The 20,328-nt window shown below is 48.8% G+C and overlaps 1 protein-coding gene across 1 annotated transcript in view; it reads left to right on the top strand.

Moving 5' to 3' along the window:
* The first annotated feature begins 2,930 nt into the window (after nucleotides 1–2,930).
* Nucleotides 2,931–20,328, top strand: part of celf2 (cugbp, Elav-like family member 2) — a 98,512-nt gene continuing 81,114 nt past the window's right edge. The window contains 3 exon segments of the mRNA XM_083757648.1: nucleotides 2,931–3,085; nucleotides 3,087–3,114; nucleotides 19,118–19,200. Coding sequence (XP_083613774.1) covers nucleotides 2,939–3,085; nucleotides 3,087–3,114; nucleotides 19,118–19,200 — 258 coding nt within the window. The 5' untranslated portion in view covers nucleotides 2,931–2,938.

Here is a 20,328-nt window from a genome sequence, read left to right as displayed (position 1 = left end):
TCTCCGTCACAATCATCAGAGCTGTGTGTGTGTGTGTTTGTGTGTGGGTGTGTGTGTGTGTGTGTGTGTGCGCATGCTTGTGTGCTGGATTTGTGTCCCAGAGGGCAGAGGGATGGATGCAGAGCGCAGGGCAGGCGACCAGTCTGAACCCAGGGACCAGGCAGACCCGTTCATCTCCCACTTAACACCCTCCGCATTGTGCTCCTTTATGTGAGCCTAAACACCGGCACGGCGTCAGCCGGTGATTGTGGCTGTAACTCCTGACCCCCCCCAACCCCCCCCACCCCCCCCCCCCCCCCCCCCCCCCCTCCAGGCTCCCCTCAAACCAAGCGGGGCCAGAAGAATTTACCGGGGGCAGCTTATATATTATTGTGTGGCTGTTGTTGCCGTTGGGGGGACTGTTTGGCACCGGCTTCGCCTCGTTGACTCCCTTTCTCTGGCTCTCTGGCTTTTTAATTTATTTTTTTTATATATATTTTTTATTTGACATGTCCTTTAAGTCCTTTAAAGAATTGGGCGTTTCTGCGAGCGCCTCGGCTCCCTCTGCAAAAGATGGATGGCCCGCGTTCAAAGGTCTGTATGCGTTGTTGTTTTTTATTCCCCTCCTCCTCTCCCCTGGCTCTTTCTTTATACCTCCGCTGTCCCCGCCTTGCCCTCCTCCGTGCTTTCTGACTGCTCTTTATAGGGTGGTATTAGTGTTGTCAGCTAACAAAGCAGGGGGATTTGCCTTTTGTTTTGCTTTCACCTCTTTGAGACGACGCTCGCTCCCTCCTCGCCTCTCCTGACAAAAAGATAACAAAAGCTAAAGCAGGGCGATAAAACCAAACGGCGCACCGGTCAACCTTGCCTTGGGTGTTGAGTCGGTTTGCACCCCCCCCCCCCCCCCCCCCGTTGACTGGACCGCGCGCACACCAGCAATGATGTGCGCCAGTGAGACGCGTGTGTGTTTGATGTTTGATGATAGCCGTGTGTGTGCGGGAGTCATCTCCACTGCAGAGCTGTGCTCGTGAGATTTTCCCTGCTTGCTTTTTTGTTCACGTTCAAGTTCAAGTTCACGTTGGCCTTTCCGACGAACGCGGAAGACAGACGAGCGTGTTTTGTGGCGATAAAGTCTTGTAGCTGTCAAATAAAAGTGGTGAAAATGCTTGGGTTTCTTTTTTCTCCAAAAAAAGATTGCTTAATCGTAGCATGTGTGTAGCGTATAAGGCCATAAGGGTCTACTCTACTCTACACTATACAACCTAATCTCCAATGCAGAGCGAGAGCAACTGCGTCTTAACACCCACACACACACATCTAGTTAACACTCAGTTAAGCAGAAGAGCTAGCGCGCACACACATTCAGTAGCGCACATTAAAACAGGCAGCATATATAATCCTGTATCGCATGCTCGTACGTACACAAATACAGTAACCCATTCTGAACGGGAACCATTTTGGTGTTAGCATCATGTCGTGCTTTAGCTATTCAAAAATAGCAGATCTACAAGCTCATATCGTGCCACCGAGTGGCGCGATACGAGCTTGTAGGTCTGCTATTTTTGAAAAATCGAAGAACGACTTACTTGAAACTGTAGCATGAGTAGAAATGCTTTGTCTGGATTGTCAGGTTGAATGGGTTTATAGATCCAGGTCAGAATGGGTATATGCTCATTAATAGGCTGTGTAAATAGAACTTATTCATGGCTGGGATGGTGGGTGTATATAGTTAATGGTGTATATACACGTTTTACCACCATTGTGAGATGAATACCATTCCTCATGTGGTCTGTCAGGGTTATAGTGGATATGGAATTCACCATGCAGGGCAATTGAAATCTCCAGTCAGGATTCTGTTCAGGTTATCGAAGATTTGGAAACCTTGAATGTGCACTGCATTGTTGAAAAAGGCTCATCGTCGTTCGCATGTATCGCGTCGTGAACGTCTCTCCGGATCATTTTCTACGGTTCTGTATGTCTCTCCAAAACCGGATCCTTTACTGTATATGTCTCTCACTCAACCGATCCTTTTACTGTATATGTCTCTTCTCACTCAACCGGATCCTTTACTGTCTATGTTCTCACTCAAAACGGATCCTTTTACTGTATATGTTGTAAGGATTCGAAGTAACGCGCAAGTTGCCTTATTGGAAACAATTCCTCTCCTACAGGATGGAGGGTAAGTGTGTTGATCAGATAATAGGCTCGGAGTGGTAGTGACTAGTGGTGGTGACTATTGGTTGTCTGAGAGGTAGTGGTGTCTGACTAGTGGTGTCTGACTAGTGGTGGGGATGACTAGTGGTGTTGACTAGTGGGTGTCTGACTAGTGTGTGTCTGACTAGTGGGTGTCTGACTAGTGTGTCGACTAGGGTGTCTGTAGTGTGGAGTAGTGTGCTAGTGGTGTCTGACTAGTGTTTGTCTGACTAGTGGGGTGGGCTGGTCTGACTAGTGGGAGAGTGTCTTGAGGTGTTGAGTGTGTCTGTTACTGAGTAGAAGGTTGAGATGTGCCCAGTGTAAGCTCAAGTCAACAGAGCACTGTGTCACAGTTGGTAACCTATAAAAGCACATAGGGGACATAGATAGGGACGGACATTGCGGTCATTGGACTAGACGATTTGGAGTGGCTGCAACCACTCAAAAACAAGACATCTTCTGTGCCTAACCATTCTGACCGGGCACCCATTTTGGTGTCAGCATCATGTTATGCTTTAGCTATTTAAAAATAGCAGATCTACAAGCTCATATCGCGCCACCGAGTGGCGCGATACGAGCTTGTAGGTCTGCTATTTTTGAAAAATCGAAGAGCGACTGACATTTTTAGAATCTGATCTCAGGTCAGAATGGGTTCATCAGACCAGTGTGTGTCCGGCGGAAACCTCGTATGAATCTGATCTCAGGTCAGAATGTGCTGACAGCTCTGTGTCATTTCCTCCTCCCACAGCAATGCACGGCCGGTAAGATGAACGGGGCGCTGGAGCACTCGGACCAGCCGGACCCGGACGCCATCAAGATGTTCGTGGGCCAGATCCCTCGCTCCTGGTCGGACAAGGAGCTGAAAGAGCTGTTTGAGCCCTACGGCACCGTCTACCAGATCAACATCCTCCGCGGACCGCAGCCAGAACCCTCAGAGCAAAGGTAAGGTATACAGCACGCACACACACACACACACACACACACCTAAGGGTTAGAGGAGCACCCTTGTTGCCGAAAGGTTCCCGGTTCGATTCCCCGGACGGGCAGGAAAATTCTGGGTGGGAAGTGATTGGTCATCACTCACCCAGCACCGCTGAAGTGCCCTTGAGCAAGGCACTGCCTGACTGAACCCCCCAACTGCTCCAGTTGGGGGGGTGGCCTTAGTGGCCGACAGTATCAGACTGTGGTTGTACTGGTCAGCTCCCAGGTTTGAATGTGTGTGTCTGTCTGTGTGTGTCTGTGTGTTTCTATGTGCAGGGCGTTGCTGAAAATGAGAACTTGTGGAAAAAAAAGGAAAAAATAAAAACGTAAAAGATATTGAGGTGTGGTACTTGGTCGAACATAATATGTCATCTATGATGTATCTATGACATAACACAGTTTGGCTCTGATCAGTACAGTGGTTTGGGAGATTGTGGACACACACACACACACACACGCACATACACACGCACATACATGCGCACGCACACACAAATATTCTGAAATGTTCAAGATTGTTTTATGCTCAACTTTCAGGGCTTTGCACGAGAATGCCACAGCACGTATAAAATTATGTTTTGACGACGAGGCGAAACATTCTTCCGCGGCACACATATTGGGGACAAAGACTTATGTTGTCAATTGTGCAAAAAAACCACCATTAGCTGTGCCGCAATTCCTTTCCCCACGTTCGCCCCCTCGGTTCTCTTTGATGAATTTGTCAGGAGTGAGGCCAAACAATAGAGACAGGCGCGACGAGGAGGCAGACAATAGTGCTGCCATATTAATCCATTTTGAGCGGGGAACCCCTTTTGGTGTTATAGCATTATGCTATGCTTTAGCTATCGAAAAATAGCAGATCTACAAGCTCATAGGGCGCCACCGAGTGGCGCGCTACGAGCTTGTAGGTCTGCTATTTTTTGGAAAATCGAAAAGAACGGCTGACACGGAAACATGGCTTTTTCAGAAAACTGTCAGGATGTGTAGAAGACATTTTTTTTAGAATCTGATCTCAGGTCAGAACGGGTTAACGGCCATCAAACAGAGGGACACAAAGTGGAAGGCTGATGACACTCCAGATGTGACGGTGTGGGAGGATGGAGGGATGCACAGAGAGAGAGAGAGAGAGAGAGAGAGAGAGACAGGTGGGCTGGCACAAGTATTGTTGGAAACGTGTCTGTCAAACAAATGACTGAATCAGATTATATTTTGAAGAGTAGGAGCGCACCGTCTGTCTGTCTGTCTGTCTGTCTGTCTGTCTGTATGTGTCTCTCTCTCTCTCTCTCTCTCTCTCTCTCTGTCTCTCTGTCTCTCTCTCAGGTTTTTCTCCTCCACTGTGTCTCTGTCAGGGAGGGAGTTGTATCACAAAGCAGGCTCCCATCAAACCCAATCACCTTGTTTTTGCACATGCACCTCCAACACTGTCACATGTTTTCTGTTTTCTGCGTGCGTGCGTGCGTCCCGTGCGTTTGTGCGTGCGTGCCGTGCGTGCGTGCGTGTCGTGCCGTGCGTGCGTGCCGTGCGTCCCGTGCGTGCATGTTCGTACCCTTCCAATGACTTTCTCCTCTTCTATAGTTTCAATCTGCTCTGTTCTGCTTTGAAGAAGGATAAAGTAGAAGGTCACAGATATGTTCTCCTCCATCAACAACCTCTCTCTCTCTCTCTGTCTCTCTCTCTCTCTCTCTCTCTCCCTCTCTCTCTCTCTCTCTCTCTCTCTCTCTCTCTCTCTCTCTCTCTGTCTCTCTCTCTCTCTCTCTATCTCACTCTCTCTCTCTCTCTCTCTCTCTCTCTCTCTCTCTCTCTCTGTCTTGGGGCTCTTAAATGAGTTGTTGTTCGTGGCTCAGTATCACTCACTGCCTCTTCTCGTCGGAAGAAGAACACACCTATGTCATTTTCCACCAACGGCAGCTTTTCCTATCACTTCTTAAGCGCCTGCCCCTCCCAGCTCCCCTTCTTAAGCGCCTGCCCCTCCCAGCTCCCCTTCTTAAGCGCCTGCCCCTCCCAGCTCCCCTTCTTAAGCGCCTGCCCCTCCCAGCTCCCCTTCTTAAGCGCCTGCCCCTCCCAGCTCCCCTTCTTAAGCGCCTGCCCCTCCCAGCTCCCCTTCTTAAGCGCCTGCCCCTCCCAGCTCCCCTTATTAAGCGCCTGCCCCTCCCAGCTCCCCTTCTTAAGCGCCTGCCCCTCCCAGCTCCCCTTCTTAAGCGCCTGCCCCTCCCAGCTCCCCTTCTTAAGCGCCTGCCCCTCCCAGCTCCCCTTCCTTCCTGCAAGACGGAGTGTTTTAAGAGCAAATGGACCATTTGATTGGCCCCTTATACCTGCCTTGTTTTATTCGCCGAGCTTTCGACAGCTGTTATTTCCTCTGATCTAACGTAAACACTCTGGAGTCTCTGGCGTTCCGCCTGGCCTCGTCTGCACCCTTCCTCACACCAGGGGTCTGTGGGCGCTTTGAATGGTCCTGATGCAGTCCACCCTACAGCAGGGGTCTGTGGGCGCTTTGAATGGTCCTGATGCAGTCCACCCTACAGGGGTCTGTGGGCGCTTTGAATGGTCCTGATGCAGTCCACCCTACAGGGGTCTGTGGGCGCTTTGAATGGTCCTGATGCAGTCCACCCTACAGGGGTCTGTGGGCGCTTTGAATGGTCCTGATGCAGTCCACCCTACAGGGGTCTGTGGGCGCTTTGAATGGTCCTGATGCAGTCCACCCTACAGGGGTCTGTGGGCGCTTTGAATGGTCCTGATGCAGTCCACCCTACAGGGGTCTGTGGGCGCTTTGAATGGTCCTGATGCAGTCCACCCTACAGGGGTCTGTGGGCGCTTTGAATGGTCCTGATGCAGTCCACCCTTTGAATGGTCCTGATGCAGTCCACCCTACAGGGGTCTGTGGGCGCTTTGAATGGTCCTGATGTAGTCCACCCTTTGAATGGTCCTGATGCAGTCCACCCTACAGCAGGGGTCTGTGGGCGCTTTGAATGGTCCTGATGCAGTCCACCCTACAGGGGTCTGTGGGCGCTTTGAATGGTCCTGATGCAGTCCACCCTACAGGGGTCTGTGGGCGCTTTGAATGGTCCTGATGCAGTCCACCCTACAGGGGTCTGTGGGCGCTTTGAATGGTCCTGATGCAGTCCACCCTTTGAATGGTCCTGATGCAGTCCACCCTACAGGGGTCTGTGGGCGCTTTGAATGGTCCTGATGTAGTCCACCCTTTGAATGGTCCTGATGCAGTCCACCCTACAGCAGGGGTCTGTGGGCGCTTTGAATGGTCCTGATGCAGTCCACCCTACAGGGGTCTGTGGGCGCTTTGAATGGTCCTGATGCAGTCCACCCTACAGGGGTCTGTGGGCGCTTTGAATGGTCCTGATGCAGTCCACCCTACAGGGGTCTGTGGGCGCTTTGAATGGTCCTGATGCAGTCCACCCTTTGAATGGTCCTGATGCAGTCCACCCTACAGGGGTCTGTGGGCGCTTTGAATGGTCCTGATGTAGTCCACCCTTTGAATGGTCCTGATGCAGTCCACCCTACAGGGGTCTGTGGGCGCTTTGAATGGTCCTGATGCAGTCCACCCTACAGGGGTCTGTGGGCGCTTTGAATGGTCCTGATGCAGTCCACCCTACAGGGGTCTGTGGGCGCTTTGAATGGTCCTGATGCAGTCCACCCTTTGAATGGTCCTGATGCAGTCCACCCTACAGGGGTCTGTGGGCGCTTTGAATGGTCCTGATGCAGTCCACCCTACAGCAGGGGTCTGTGGGCGCTTTGAATGGTCCTGATGCAGTCCACCCTACAGGGGTCTGTGGGCGCTTTGAATGGTCCTGATGCAGTCCACCCTACAGGGGTCTGTGGGCGCTTTGAATGGTCCTGATGCAGTCCACCCTACGCATTTAGCACTATAGCGCTTTGAATGGTCCTGATGCAGTCCACCCTACGCATTTAGCACTATAGCGCTCTAGCAAGAGGCCTTAAGTCTTCTTTGTTAGTATGAGTGTCAACATTGCACTGCATCATTTGCGGCGCATCTTTTGCTGCACAACACGCGCCATGGCGTCTGAATCATTCGTCATTCGTGTTAACCCATTCTGACCGGGCACCCATTTTGGTGTTGGCATCATGTCATGCTTTAGCTATTGAAAAATAGCAGATCTACAAGCTCATATCGCGCCACCGAGTGGCGCGATACGAGCTTGTAGGTCTGCTATTTTTGAAAAATCGAAGAACGATTTTTAGAATCTGATCTCAGGTCAGAATGGGTTAATCAGACCAGTGTGTGTCCAGTGGAAACCTCGTATGAATCTGATCTCAGGTCAGAATGGGTTAAACACATCGGCTTCGTTTTGGCGTCCTTCGCGGACACATCGATCACCGGTCGTGTCGATCGCATTGCGTCGTTTTGCGGGCGATGCCCGGTGTGTAGTCTGCGTGTGCTCACTGTGTACTCTGCATGCACTCGTGCCAAAAGGTGGGTTTTGGACGAGCCCCCTTCACACGTGAGTCGTGACTCTACTTCCTTCAGGCATCAGCAAACACACACGTCAAATGTGAAGGTGATCTTTGGTCGAGCACGGACAGAGATGTGTGGAATGCATTGAGGAGATCAACAGATGAGAGAATGTGCTGAGAAGTGGTGTTAAGAGAGAAATGGAATGATTTTGAACTGACAGATAGGGCTGAGTATTACATACCATTTAGGCCCGACGTCGAAGTAAAATAAACGTTCACACTGAAAGAATATATATATTCAAAGATTTGTGCCACATTTTCACGATTTTTCTAAAATAGCAGACCTACAAGCTCGTAGCGCGCCAGTCGGGGGCATGCTATGAGCTTGTAGAATGGGTTTTATTTTTGAACTGACAGATGGGCAGTTCCATCAGTCGCACGCACGCATGCACGCGCGCACGCACACACTCATACAATGCTGTGTGTCAGTGCTGCAGTTGAGAGGAAAGAAGGTGAGAAATGCATGCTGTCGATATTTTATGAAGGGGTAAAAAAAAAAGGCAAAACATTTTCGAATGGGGGGACGACGACGACACTAATCTTAATAGACGTCTGACAGCAAGTTGGAGTATGCTGTAGAGATAGTTCAGTCTTGTCTCGTGGAAAACATATGGGAAAGCAATGAGAAAGCAACGAGATGATCCAGAGTTTTATTGCTCAGGAAAGCTATTTCTTGAACGCAAAAAACAGCTGCAATATATAATTCAATTTCTGTGATTCAATTGTTCTGAGTGGAACAATTGCAAAAATAATTTCAAGCTTTGAGTAACTAATGTGTGTCTATTTGGACGCACACACGCACACACACACACACACACACACACACACACACACACACACACACACACACACACACACACACACACACACACACACACACACACACACACACACACACACACAGTCTCGCACACAGGAATTCAAGCACATTTAGACAAAGAAATGTGTTCAGTCACACTGAACACGTATGCGCAACACACACGCACACGCATGCGCTCGCGCACGCACACACACACACACACACACACACACACACACACGTCTCTTCCAGAGTTTTCCTGGTGTATCCAGCAGCTTCCTGCCGTCCAGTTCCAATGCAGACGTTCGCTGTGAAATTACAAGCCAACTGCATATATTCTCCCGCTCGATGCTTTGCTTAACGTCCAAGGCAATTATCTGCTTTAATGGATTCAGCTGAGGCCGGGGCCGACCCCAAGACGCGCAGCTTATTTATTTCATTCTTTCCCCCAAAGCAAACCAGCCAATTATATTGGCTTAACAAGACGTTAGCTTTGTTAGCAGACAACCCCAGGCCCAATTAGAGAGAGCCACACTAGCAGGTGGATTTAAATGGGATAGGGGATTGTCACATTTGTTTGTGCGTGCGTTGCGTTGCGTTGCGTTGCGTTGCGTTGCGTTGCGTGTGTGCGTGCGTTGCGTGTGTGCGTTGCGTGCGTTGTGTGCGTGCGTGCATGCGTTGCGTGCGTTGCGTGCGTTGCGTGCGTGCTCAAACTCTTTCGCATGCCTCAGTACTCAGTCGGTCGCCGGGTTCAGCAGCACAGAGTGAGGCTGGAATCTTTTTTCTGGGCTCGGGGATCTTTCTTTCTAAAGTGCTGGGGGTCGGCCAGAAGGCAGCTTTGATTCCAGAATGTTGCTCATGTGTGCTGCAGCCAGGGAGCCAGGGAGGGAGGGATGGAGGGGGGGATTTGCAGGGTGACATTGGTGGAGTGGTGCTCCTCCACCAAAGTATAACTCGTCGATCGTATATAAAAAAAATTACACCTCTGGAGGGCTGAGAGCCGGAGTGGGTCCTGTGGAAACGGGATTAGAACGGCCAGCCAGTCGTTTTCCAGGAATGCAGCGTCGTTTTAAGTCATGTCGTCGGTCCATACACTGTAATCCTCAGTGTTATAGTTTAACTCTGACGGTCTGACCTGAGATCAGATTCTAAAAATGTCTTCTACATCCTGACGGTTTTCTGAAAAAGCTATGTTTCTGTGTCAGTCATTCTTCGATGTTTCAAAAATAGCAGACCTACAAGCTCGTATCGCGCCACTCAGTGGCGCGATATGAGCTTGTAGATCTGCTATTTTTCAATAGCTAAAGCACAACACAATGCTAACACCAAAAGGGGTTCCCGCCCATGCCGAATGGGTTAAGAGTAGGGACGGAGCTCGATAACCGATACCCGATACAATCCGATAACAAGCTCATTGAGTACCACGTTATCAATACATTTTATTGGGACTTATCAAGCCTGTTATGGAGCATAGCGGCCCGTGACGTCACGTTCAAACGATCATGGCAAGGGGCGATCAGGAAATACATGTAATCATCCACGCTGGCACAAACATGTCGGTCTAAAAGTGTATTGATACCTGCCAATCAGTGCTGCCAGGGTAAACGCAATAACACTTTGAAGTTTAACAGTTTCTTTAATATCATTTTGGTAAAAAGGTCAATTGCCTGTTAGAAATGTACTGTATTTGAAGGCCCTAGTAAAAGATACTGGTTCTGTTCATAATGTATTGTCTCCTGTCTTTCCACAAAATAATAGAAAATGCTCGACAGTGGGCTCGATAAGAACCCGGCTCGATAAGCCTGATCGATAAGTGATCGTTATCAATAAAGAATTAACGAGCTCCATCCCTACTTAAGAGTGTATATACAGATGTTCAAGGTTCAAGGTTCAAGTTTATTTAGTGTCCCTGAAGGGCAAATTGTGTTGCAGCATAGACAGTACATTAAACAATGAATGAAACAGTACAGACAACAAACAGTTCACATAGCGGATACCAGAGTAAAAGGTGCACACAACCATTAAAGTGCAGGCGTTTAAAGTGCTATGCGATAGGTCATAAAAGTGCGTGTGCATAGACATAGGCACAAGATAATACAGTGAAAAGTAAAACTGCTCATCATAAGGTTATATCCTCGATCTACCCACAGCAGCATTCAGTGTGTGAATAGAGACCGGGACAAAGGAATGTTTGTGCCTGTTTTTTGTGGCACAGGATGTATAAGTAAAGGGACCCAGAAGGGTACATTTGGTTACATTTGTACACGCATGGATTATGTTCTGTGTATCGCCCGCTCCCTTTTCTTGTAATGCCTGACCGCTGTTCTAATTACTGTCGGAATCTTAATGCACAGTATATTTCTCCGCCTTTCTCCCAGCGTTGTCAGTCAATGTCAGGACGAGAGAGAGAGACTACAGTAGTGTATGTCCCATGCCACCCAGAGGGCTGTGTGAGCAGTAATTGCAGTAGACTGAGTAGAGTGCAGTTAATGTGGGTCAGCAGTTGAGTGGAGCCCCAAGGGCTGGAGGAGAAGGGGGGGGGGGGTTCACACTATAGCCCATGGAGGGGTGCTGGGATGGGGGGCCCTCAGTTCACATCCCACCATGGCCCATGGAGGGGTACTGGGATGTGGTAAATGGTAAATGGTGCATTTATATAGCGCCTTTATCCAAGGCGCTTTACATAGATTGTGCATTACATTCACACACATTCACACACACATTCATACACCGATTGCGGCGGAAGCCATGCAAGGCACCAACCAGCACATCGGGAGCAATTTGGGGTTCAGTGTCTTGCGCCCCAAGGACACTTCGACACGTAGACAGTAGGAGGAGCCGGGATTCGAACCGCCGACCCACGGATCATTGGACGACCTGCTCTACCTCCTGAGCCACAGCCGCCCCCGATGATGGGCTAAAGAGCAGGAGTGTAACAGTTCTCAAACCGAATCGGAAAAGAATCGCCAACCAAATGTCCGCCGTCCCGAACTGCATTCCCTTCACCATGTTGGAGCTATAGTATAATGTCTAAACACAATCGGATACAGATCTTGCCGTTGCATCATGCTTTGGAATGTTTTTATTTTTGTTGGTACAGACAAAGCAGCGTCAGACGACTCACAGTGGCCTAGTATTTATTTGACTGACTGTATGAGGTTCTCAGGTTGTTGCTGAGAGTTGTTGCAAGAAGCTCCAGTGCAAGTCGGGTGTCGGGGGTATACCTACTGTATACCTGCTCTGCTGTGCTACTGTATATACTGTGCAACCTTATGTACAGTATGCAGGCTCTACAGGTTCAGGTGCAGGGCCTCTGAGTCAATAACCGACATCATCAACTGACCCCGCACGCCGGTCGTCATCTAAATAGTGTAACCATTGGCGCACATGTTGGTATGTCAGAAGCTGAACAGTGTAGGACAGGTGCATTTCATTTTAATTTTATCATTTTTACGCACGCACGCACGCACACACGCACACACACACACACACACACACACACACACACTCATCACTATTCTCTCTCATTCCCTCCCTCTCTCTTTCTCTCTCTCTCTCTCTCTCTCTCTCTCTCTCTCTCTCTCTCTCTCTCTCTCTCTCTCTCTCTCTAAGCCCCCCCCCATTAATAAACCATGCTCTCACTCTGCTCTCTCGACTATGGAGCCAATAAGGCCGGCTCTAATAGCTCTATATGCACAACAGCCATGAATGGAAAGAAGGAATTGGAACCTCTTCCTTTAACCCATTCTGACCTGAGATCAGATTCATACGAGGTTTTCCACTGGACACACACTGGTCTGATGAACCCATTCTGACCTGAGATCAGATTCATACGAGGTTTCCACTGGACACACACTGGTCTGATTAACCCATTCTGACCTGAGATCAGATTCTAAAATTGTCAGTCGTTCTTCGATAAAAAAAAAAAATAGCAAACCTACAAGCTCGTATCGCGCCACTCGGTGGCGCGATATGAGCTTGTAGATCTGCTATTTTTAAATAGCTAAAGCATGACATGATGCTGACACCAAAATGGGTGCCCGGTCAGAATGGGTTAAGGCTATACATACAGTATGTGTTCCATCCAGTAATCAATACGTCAACACAAACCTGGACACATCATCAGTGGACCCCCACTGTCTCATGGGGGTCCAGAGACAAGAGTGAGTGGGGAAGTTATGGCTGATGAGATAGTTGCTAACACTAGAAGGCTCTATAGGGCGCTGTATAGGGTTGCCCCCGGGCCTGAAGGCTCCTCTGAACCAGAAGTATAAAGTGCCAGATATCCTTCTGCGCCGCTGTCCTTCTGAACAGCCCATACGTCTCGGCCTCGGCGGGACATATTAGCGTAGCACAGTATTTAGTCTCTCTATACGACGTCCTCAGACGGCGTCTCCTCTCCAGTCATCTCTCTCGGTTCCCCATAATGCATCTGCCCAGCTCATTTGTGCTTTCTGCACCAGCATCTTTCTTTAGTACGTCCACGTATGTCGAGCGATGCCCGTGCGTTGGTTTTCCCGACAGTACAAGCTTTTCTACAAGCTTTTCTACAAGCTCACAAGCTTGTAGGTCTGCTATTTTTGAAAAATCGAAGAACGACTGACATTTTTTTTAATCTGATCTCGGGTCAGAATGGGTTAATCAGACCAGTGTGTGTGTCCAGTGGAAACCTCGTATGAATCTGATCTCAGGTCAGAATGGGTTAACCTATCTTCTCTGTTACTGTTGGTAATGCCCCGTAAGTAACAGTGTGGTTCTCAAAAAATATATATTTCAAAAGGACCCCCATAACTCTGAGAGTGTAACGAATGGAACCAAATGAACCTGTCCGTGGTTTCATTTGTATCCAAATTTGACTGAGGGACTGCCATTGGATTTGTGTTTGAACGTTTGGTTCCATGTCATGTGAAAGCATGGAATCATATGGACAATATGTTTGTTCCATGTCATGTGAAAGCATGGAATCATATGGACAATATGTCAAATTGACATATTGGTCTGACCCAGCGGTTTTGGAGATATGGCTCATAGAGTAATGTCTTGCAGAAAACAGCGAGTTGAGAAAACAGGCTTGAAAGGTTGACTTCTGTGGTCTCTAACATTACACCTATAGCTACATGTCTAAGCATTTATTTCATATTTACATGTCAATTTCAGCTCTGACACTTATTTCAGACATATGCTCTAGTATGTGAAGAGTCTGCCAACTCATTTTGAGAAAATTGGGATTAAGTTGGGATCGGAGGACACCACTGCAGCGGGCTCCAACTTGCCTGGGGTGACCATGGGGGCTGATGATGTCATCATGTGACCTGGGGGCTCGCCATGGGGTGTGTGATGGGAATTATGTGACGAAAACGCAATATCGTGGCGATATGTCTGCCGTGCATAGAGCCTATTTAGCGTCTTTAGTCTTTACCTCGCCAAGCCCTGCCGGCCATTCTTTCCATTTAGACCCGAGGATGTCTTCTCTAAATCATGACAGGTTTCTTGAAAAACCTCATGTTTCTATGTCAGCGGTTCTCACAGGGTTAAAAACCTCATGTTTCTATGTCAGTGGTTCTCAAATTATTTCATGTCAAGGAGCACTAGCATTTTATGTATTTTTCTATGTATATTTATATGTATTATATGCTTCTGACCCCCTCAGAAGCAAAGATTTGAGTTAAAAACGTCCCTAAGAAAATATACATTCAAAGATTTGCGCCACCTTTTCGCGCTAGCAGACCTGCAACCTCATACAAGCTTCAAAATAGCTCATAGCGCGGCACTCGGTGCCACGCTATGAGCTATTTTGAGCTATTTTCAATAGCTAAAGTTTATTATATTATTATATAATATATATCCATGCCAAACTTTGCACACAAACTTTGCACACATATAATAAATATTATTATTATTATTATTATATTGCGCCACCGAGTGGCGCGCTATGAGTTTGTAGATCTGCTATTTTTGAAAAAAAATCGAAGAACGACTGACATTTTTTAGAATCTGATCTCAGGTCAGAATGGGTTAATCAGACCAGCGTGTGTCCAGTGGAAACCTCGTATGAATCTGATCTCAGGTCAGAATGCTTTAAAACACCAAAAGGGGGTTCCCGGGCGGCGCTCATCACCTCCTCTGACCCGGCCTGGGAAGCCAGCGTTGACCTGCGGTCTGTTGGGTTGGTTGGGTTGACCCCTGCCTCATGGGCCGCGGCGGGGGGCGGGGGGGACGGGGGGACGGGGGAGGCCTTTCAGCCAGTCAAAGGCCTACTTCAGTCACCATGAAGCATTTATGAATCCGGGGCAGCTCCCTGCAGGGCTGCTTCCTATTCCATTCACAGCCTCTGTTATTCTCTGGGTTTTATTTTCTTTATTCCTCTTTTTCTTTTGCTCTCTCTCTCAAACATCCATCCAATCACACACCAGTGTTCGAGCACACGTGGAATACACATGAAACATACACGGGCATAGCCACAGACAGACGCACGCACGCACGCACGCACGCACGCACGCACGCACGCACGCAAACACAGACACGCACGCACACGCATGGATGTATTATGCATCGCCCCCCTCTTACAGTGGGTTTGTGTGTGTGTGTGTGTGTGTGTGTGTGTTCCTTTGCAAAACAACTCCAGCAGCAGACACTATCTCTCTGCTCTGAGCCATATCTCAGCCTTCTGGTTAAATGTTTGTGTTTAGAGGAGGAGCACACACATCTGTAAGCTCACAATGTCACAATGCGTCGCATCACTACATACCAACCTGTGAGCTTGCAGATCAACTATCCTCAGTCATTGTCGTATACCACGAGGAATAAAGGGTTTAACCCATTCTGAACGGGAACCCATTTTGGTGTTAGCATCATGTTATGCTTTAGCTATTTAAAAATAGCAGATCTACAAGCTCGTATCGCGCCACCGAGTGGCGCGATACGAGCTTGTAGGTCTGCTATTTTTGAAAAATCGAAGAGCGACTGACATTTTTTTAGAATCTGATCTCAGGTCAGAATGGGTTAAGCTGGTGTCCTAATCGTGCGTTGCATCATCCTGCACATATCTTACACGATTGTCCTCTCTGTAATCTCAAACGTGCACACACTACGAGATTTGAAAGTAACTGCATGCGTGTGCATCGCACAGTCATAGACTATATTATAGGACTTATATGAGGATCACTGTGCCTGGCTGCGTAGCGTAGTGACTCACATCATCACATCATAGTTTTGTAAAGAGGGCGGACTGCCACGCCCCCCTGCTGTTCATTTTGATGGAAGTTGCTCAGTGGCGTTTTGGAGCAACCAGAAGAACGCTCTACTTTTTTTTAATTAATTTTTATCCCATGATTTTGTAACTCATTTTTCCACCCCTGTGTCAATTATCTAATGTGATCCTGGGCTCTACACACACCCGGCCTCCGCCAACCTGGGGAGAGCAACGGACTTGAACTCATGCTTCCTTCATGCATGAGTGTCCAAGTTGCTCCTTTTCACCTGACAGGGGGGGAGTTTCCCTGGTTGGACGTAGCGCGTGGAAGTAACACGTTATTCCAACCAGTTCCTTTCCCCTCCATCAGGCGTCCCGGCTGGCCAGGGGGAGGCAGTTTAGAGACCAGGATTACTGCATGTTTTTTGTGAGGGTACCTACCCTAGGGGACACTGGGAGAACAATGCAAACTCCACACAGAAAGACCCTTTCGCCAACCCCGCCTTCGGGTATGGGCACTGATGACGCGGAGGAGAGAGCACGCCCACCCCCCCAGCGCCCACAGCGTCCCCAGCGGGGAATCGAACCCAGGACCTTCTAGCTGTGAGGCGACAGCACTATACCGACTGTGCCACCGTGCCCCCCTACTTCCGCATTTTTAACCCTATACACCAACATGTGGTGCCCAATATGTGGAAGTGCTCAACGTTAAACCCCGGCTGCAGCAGGCAGCTTCACCGTTGGCCATGCAGCCTTTCTGCATGGGACTTTGGATCACATGTGATGTGATAAAGTGCCCATTGGCACATAGGTCTCCACCAGGGCAGGTCAGGTCAGGTTGTGGCCTCCTGGTGGCGCCATAACAGGCCGTTGAGGAATATCTTGGGGCAGAGGTTCGTCGTTGGCATCCAGGGAGTGTGTGTGCAAAGTTTGGCATGGATCGGGCCAACGGTGCCGGAGATTAGCTGATAACGGACGGACGGACACACACACACACACACACACACACACACGGACGGACGGACGGAAGGACACACACACACACACACACGGAAGGACACACGGACGGAGTGCAAAACATACTCCCCCCTATGGAGACAACAATGGGGGCCAGGTTTAACTTGCTGTGTGTGTGTCTGGGAGCACGGCAGACAAGTGGTGTTCTTGCCACATATCGACACGCACGGCCTCGGCCTGTCCAAAGCATCCACACAGGCTGCTATACTGCATGCCAATAGTCCTCCCGTTCGCTTCCCTCCGTGTAGAGACCTGTCTCTCTCGCGGGCGCAGTGTGCCCGCCCGCGGCTTTTATATGTGGTTCATATGCAGTATTGCTTTATTTTTTTAACCCATTCTGAGCTGAGATCAGATTCATACGAGGTTTCCACTAGGACACACACTGGTCTGATTAACCCATTCTTCTGACCTGAGATCAGATTCTAAAAGAATGTCAGTCGCTCTTCGATTTTTCAAAAATAGCAGACCTACAAGCTCGTAGCGCGCCGCTCGTAGCGCGCCACTCGGTGGCGCGCTATGAGCTTGTAGATCTGCTATTTTTCAATAGCTAAAGCATAACATGATGCTAATACCAAAATGGGTTCCCGTTCAGAATGGGTTAATATATATATATATATACGTTTTGGCTGGAAGGTTGTTGTTGTTGCCGAGACGCTGTTTTCGTAACATATAGAGAAAGCCACACTTAAACGTGAACACATAATATATTCTCATTGGCTCTGGCCACTGCTGTGTGTTGAGCCTGGGAGTGCATTGACTCTTAAATAGGTGAAGCACTATCTGCAGAAGCGTGTGTGTGTGTGTGTGTGTGTGTGTGTGTGTGTGTGTGTGTGTGTGTGTGTGTGCGCGTGCGTGTGCGCTTGTGCGTGCGTGCGTGCGTGCATACGTACGTACGTACGTACGCGTGTGCATGTGAGGTCCACTCTTTGCCCTTTGTTCCTCGTCTTGACAGCCCACCACCTGGGACATTCTGCCACATGCTGCATGGCTGAGCCTCTCAGGCCCCGCGCTACACCACGGGAATGACAACACACAGCCAACCCTCTCCCATACACATACAGTATATAATATATAATAATAATACACTCTATGCTCGCGGAATCGCCAACGCCGCACTGTATTACTAAAAGCCAACCCTCCCACGTACTGTATGCATGCGCACGCACATGCAAAGTGCCATCGGAATCGTAAATTCCCCCCTCACTATAACCCGACGACGCGCTATAGCCCCCCCCATAAGGTTGCCATTTGGAATGGCTAATGCCACACCACACCAGAGGCCTGCTCGAACACACCAGTACAGTAGGTGGAACTGGAATCTTAATGTATAGGATAATAGTGCGGCCGCGCTCTGCCTGTCCGGCACACGCACAGACCGGCCGCATTAAACACCACTAGCATTCTGCAACAAGTCCACCTTTGTCCGACAACCCAATCATAATGCCTCCAAGGCTATGTTAAAACAGAGATCCTGCACCACGGGAATCATCATAACGGCCATGCTCTAGCGCTATAAGCTAAGAGTTATCCCCGCTAATGCGCCGGGCCGGGCTGCATGGGCCCGCACACCGCAACAACTCGAAAATGCGCGTCACGTTGCTAATGCTCGGCTAAGGGCCAATTAGTCATCGGGCCCCGGTACTCGGGGGGGACTCGGTTGCGTTACGCTCGCGCACGTGGGCCTCATCAAAGGGACTTTGGGATATGTGGATGGTTGCCTATCCCATTTAGGCAATTCTTCTGAAAGAATATATATTCAAAGATCCGTGCTGCATTTTTCTACACATTCTTCAAAAATAGAACACCTACACAAGCTCGTAGCGTGCCACCAGAGTGGCTCGCTATACGAATGTAAAGGGTTGAGAATGTTCCGCGGTCACGAGAGCGGAAGTGCTGACCGGGTGTAACTCCTCGCTTCGGGAGGAGTATAGTCTTGACTAAAGGCTTGCCGATCGAGTAGATGAGATTTCGGGTTTAAAAGATAAGCTTAGGCCCCAAATGGAGTCCATGTCCCCGTGTCTCACGTCGGTGTCTGACTGACTGTGCAGTTTGGATTGTTTTCTGTGCGGCTGACGGAGACTGGCCCCACGTATACCGCTCCACTGTTTCAGCCCTCCTCCTCTGCGGGGATTATGGAAGGATTAATGGCGAGATAGCCCCCTCTTCTCACGCTCTCTCTCTCTCTCTCTCTCTCTCCGTGTGTGTGTGCGTGTACGTGCGTGCGTGTGTGTGTGTGTGTGTGTGTGTGTGTACGCGCATGTGTGTGAGGCTCAAGCAGTTACCACCACCATTCAAAGTGAATCCAGAACAACATGTTTTTTCCTTCCTCTCTTCTTATCAGGTTGTTTTGTCATTTCGTTCGTCTGCCGTCTATGGTGTCGACCGGCAAGGCCAAGTGGAGAAAGTAAATATCTCTTTGTTGGCTCCTTACCTGTGTCCCTCTCTCTCTCTCTCTCTCTCTCCCCCAGGCTGCTGTTTTGTCACATATTACACAAGGAAAGCCGCCCTTGAAGCCCAGAATGCACTGCATAACATAAAGACCTTAACAGGGGTAAGTGTGCGTCCTCCTCAGGCCTCCTCTGCCTACACCCAGCCTCCCCTAATTGCACACTCACAGCAGCACCCCCGGAGCCCTCTCACACCACCGACACGCTTTCTGCTCGTGCGTGCGTGCGTGCATGCGTGCGTGCGTGCGTGCGTGCGTGCGTGCGTGCATTTGTGTGTCAGCCTGTCTACCGTTGCACAGTTTTGCCCCAAAATCTGGAGTGTTCATTTATATCTCAAAGAGTCCAAATACGTTTTGATTGATTGATTGATTGATTGATTGAAATATTTATTAGCAGTTTGCAGAACTACAGTACATTACAAGCACAAACTCAATACAAAGACATGTTAACTGTGAGTGGAACGACCCAATTGAGCATTACACTTGTTTACAAGAGGGTCCACCTTGTTCAATTCATCAAAACATTTAGAGACGTACAATTAGACACTTCTATATAGTCAAAGAACAGAACGGGAATTCATCATAAAGGAGGTAAAAAGGGGAAGAGAAACATATACAGTGAGGGGGTAAAGGGGTGGGCGATGGGGGGGGGGGGGGGGGGTCCATGACTGACTGTAAAATATATAGATATATCTATATATAGATATATATATTTATTGTCTCTTTATCAATGCCTGTGAGTGCAGCTGGACTTTGGACAAGAACGCTATTCTCCGTCAACATATAGTGATATAGATAATTGACTTTGCGTTAGCTGCTTCCTATAACAACAACAAAATAAAACATTTAAAATAATAATACACGTGAGTGCACCAAAGTATAGTTGTTGTAGCGCATTGTTTCGACCCGGGACGTTGCCTGGACGTTGCCTTATCCTGGTGGATTTTGTTTTTGTTTTTTAAGCATCATGTTATGCTTTAGCTATTGAAAAATAGCAGATCTACAAGCTCATAGCGCGCTACGAGCTTGTAGGTCTGCTATTTTTGAAAGAATCGTTAAAATGTGGCGCAAATCATTGAATACAGAGCGAACATTTTTAACTAAGACCTTTGCTTCTGGGGGGGGGGGGGTCCCTGGAACTACATATTTTGAGATGGGGGTCCGTGGACCAATGGAGATAATTCTGGGGGTACTTGACATGAAAAACGTTGAGCACCACTGACATATAGAAAC

The sequence above is a fragment of the Protomyctophum parallelum genome, assembly GCF_964188405.1.
Source record: "Protomyctophum parallelum genome assembly, chromosome: 22".
Taxonomy (NCBI): domain Eukaryota; kingdom Metazoa; phylum Chordata; class Actinopteri; order Myctophiformes; family Myctophidae; genus Protomyctophum; species Protomyctophum parallelum.
The sequence above is the reverse complement of the archived record's forward strand: the minus strand, read 5'-3'. Positions and strand labels throughout refer to the sequence as shown.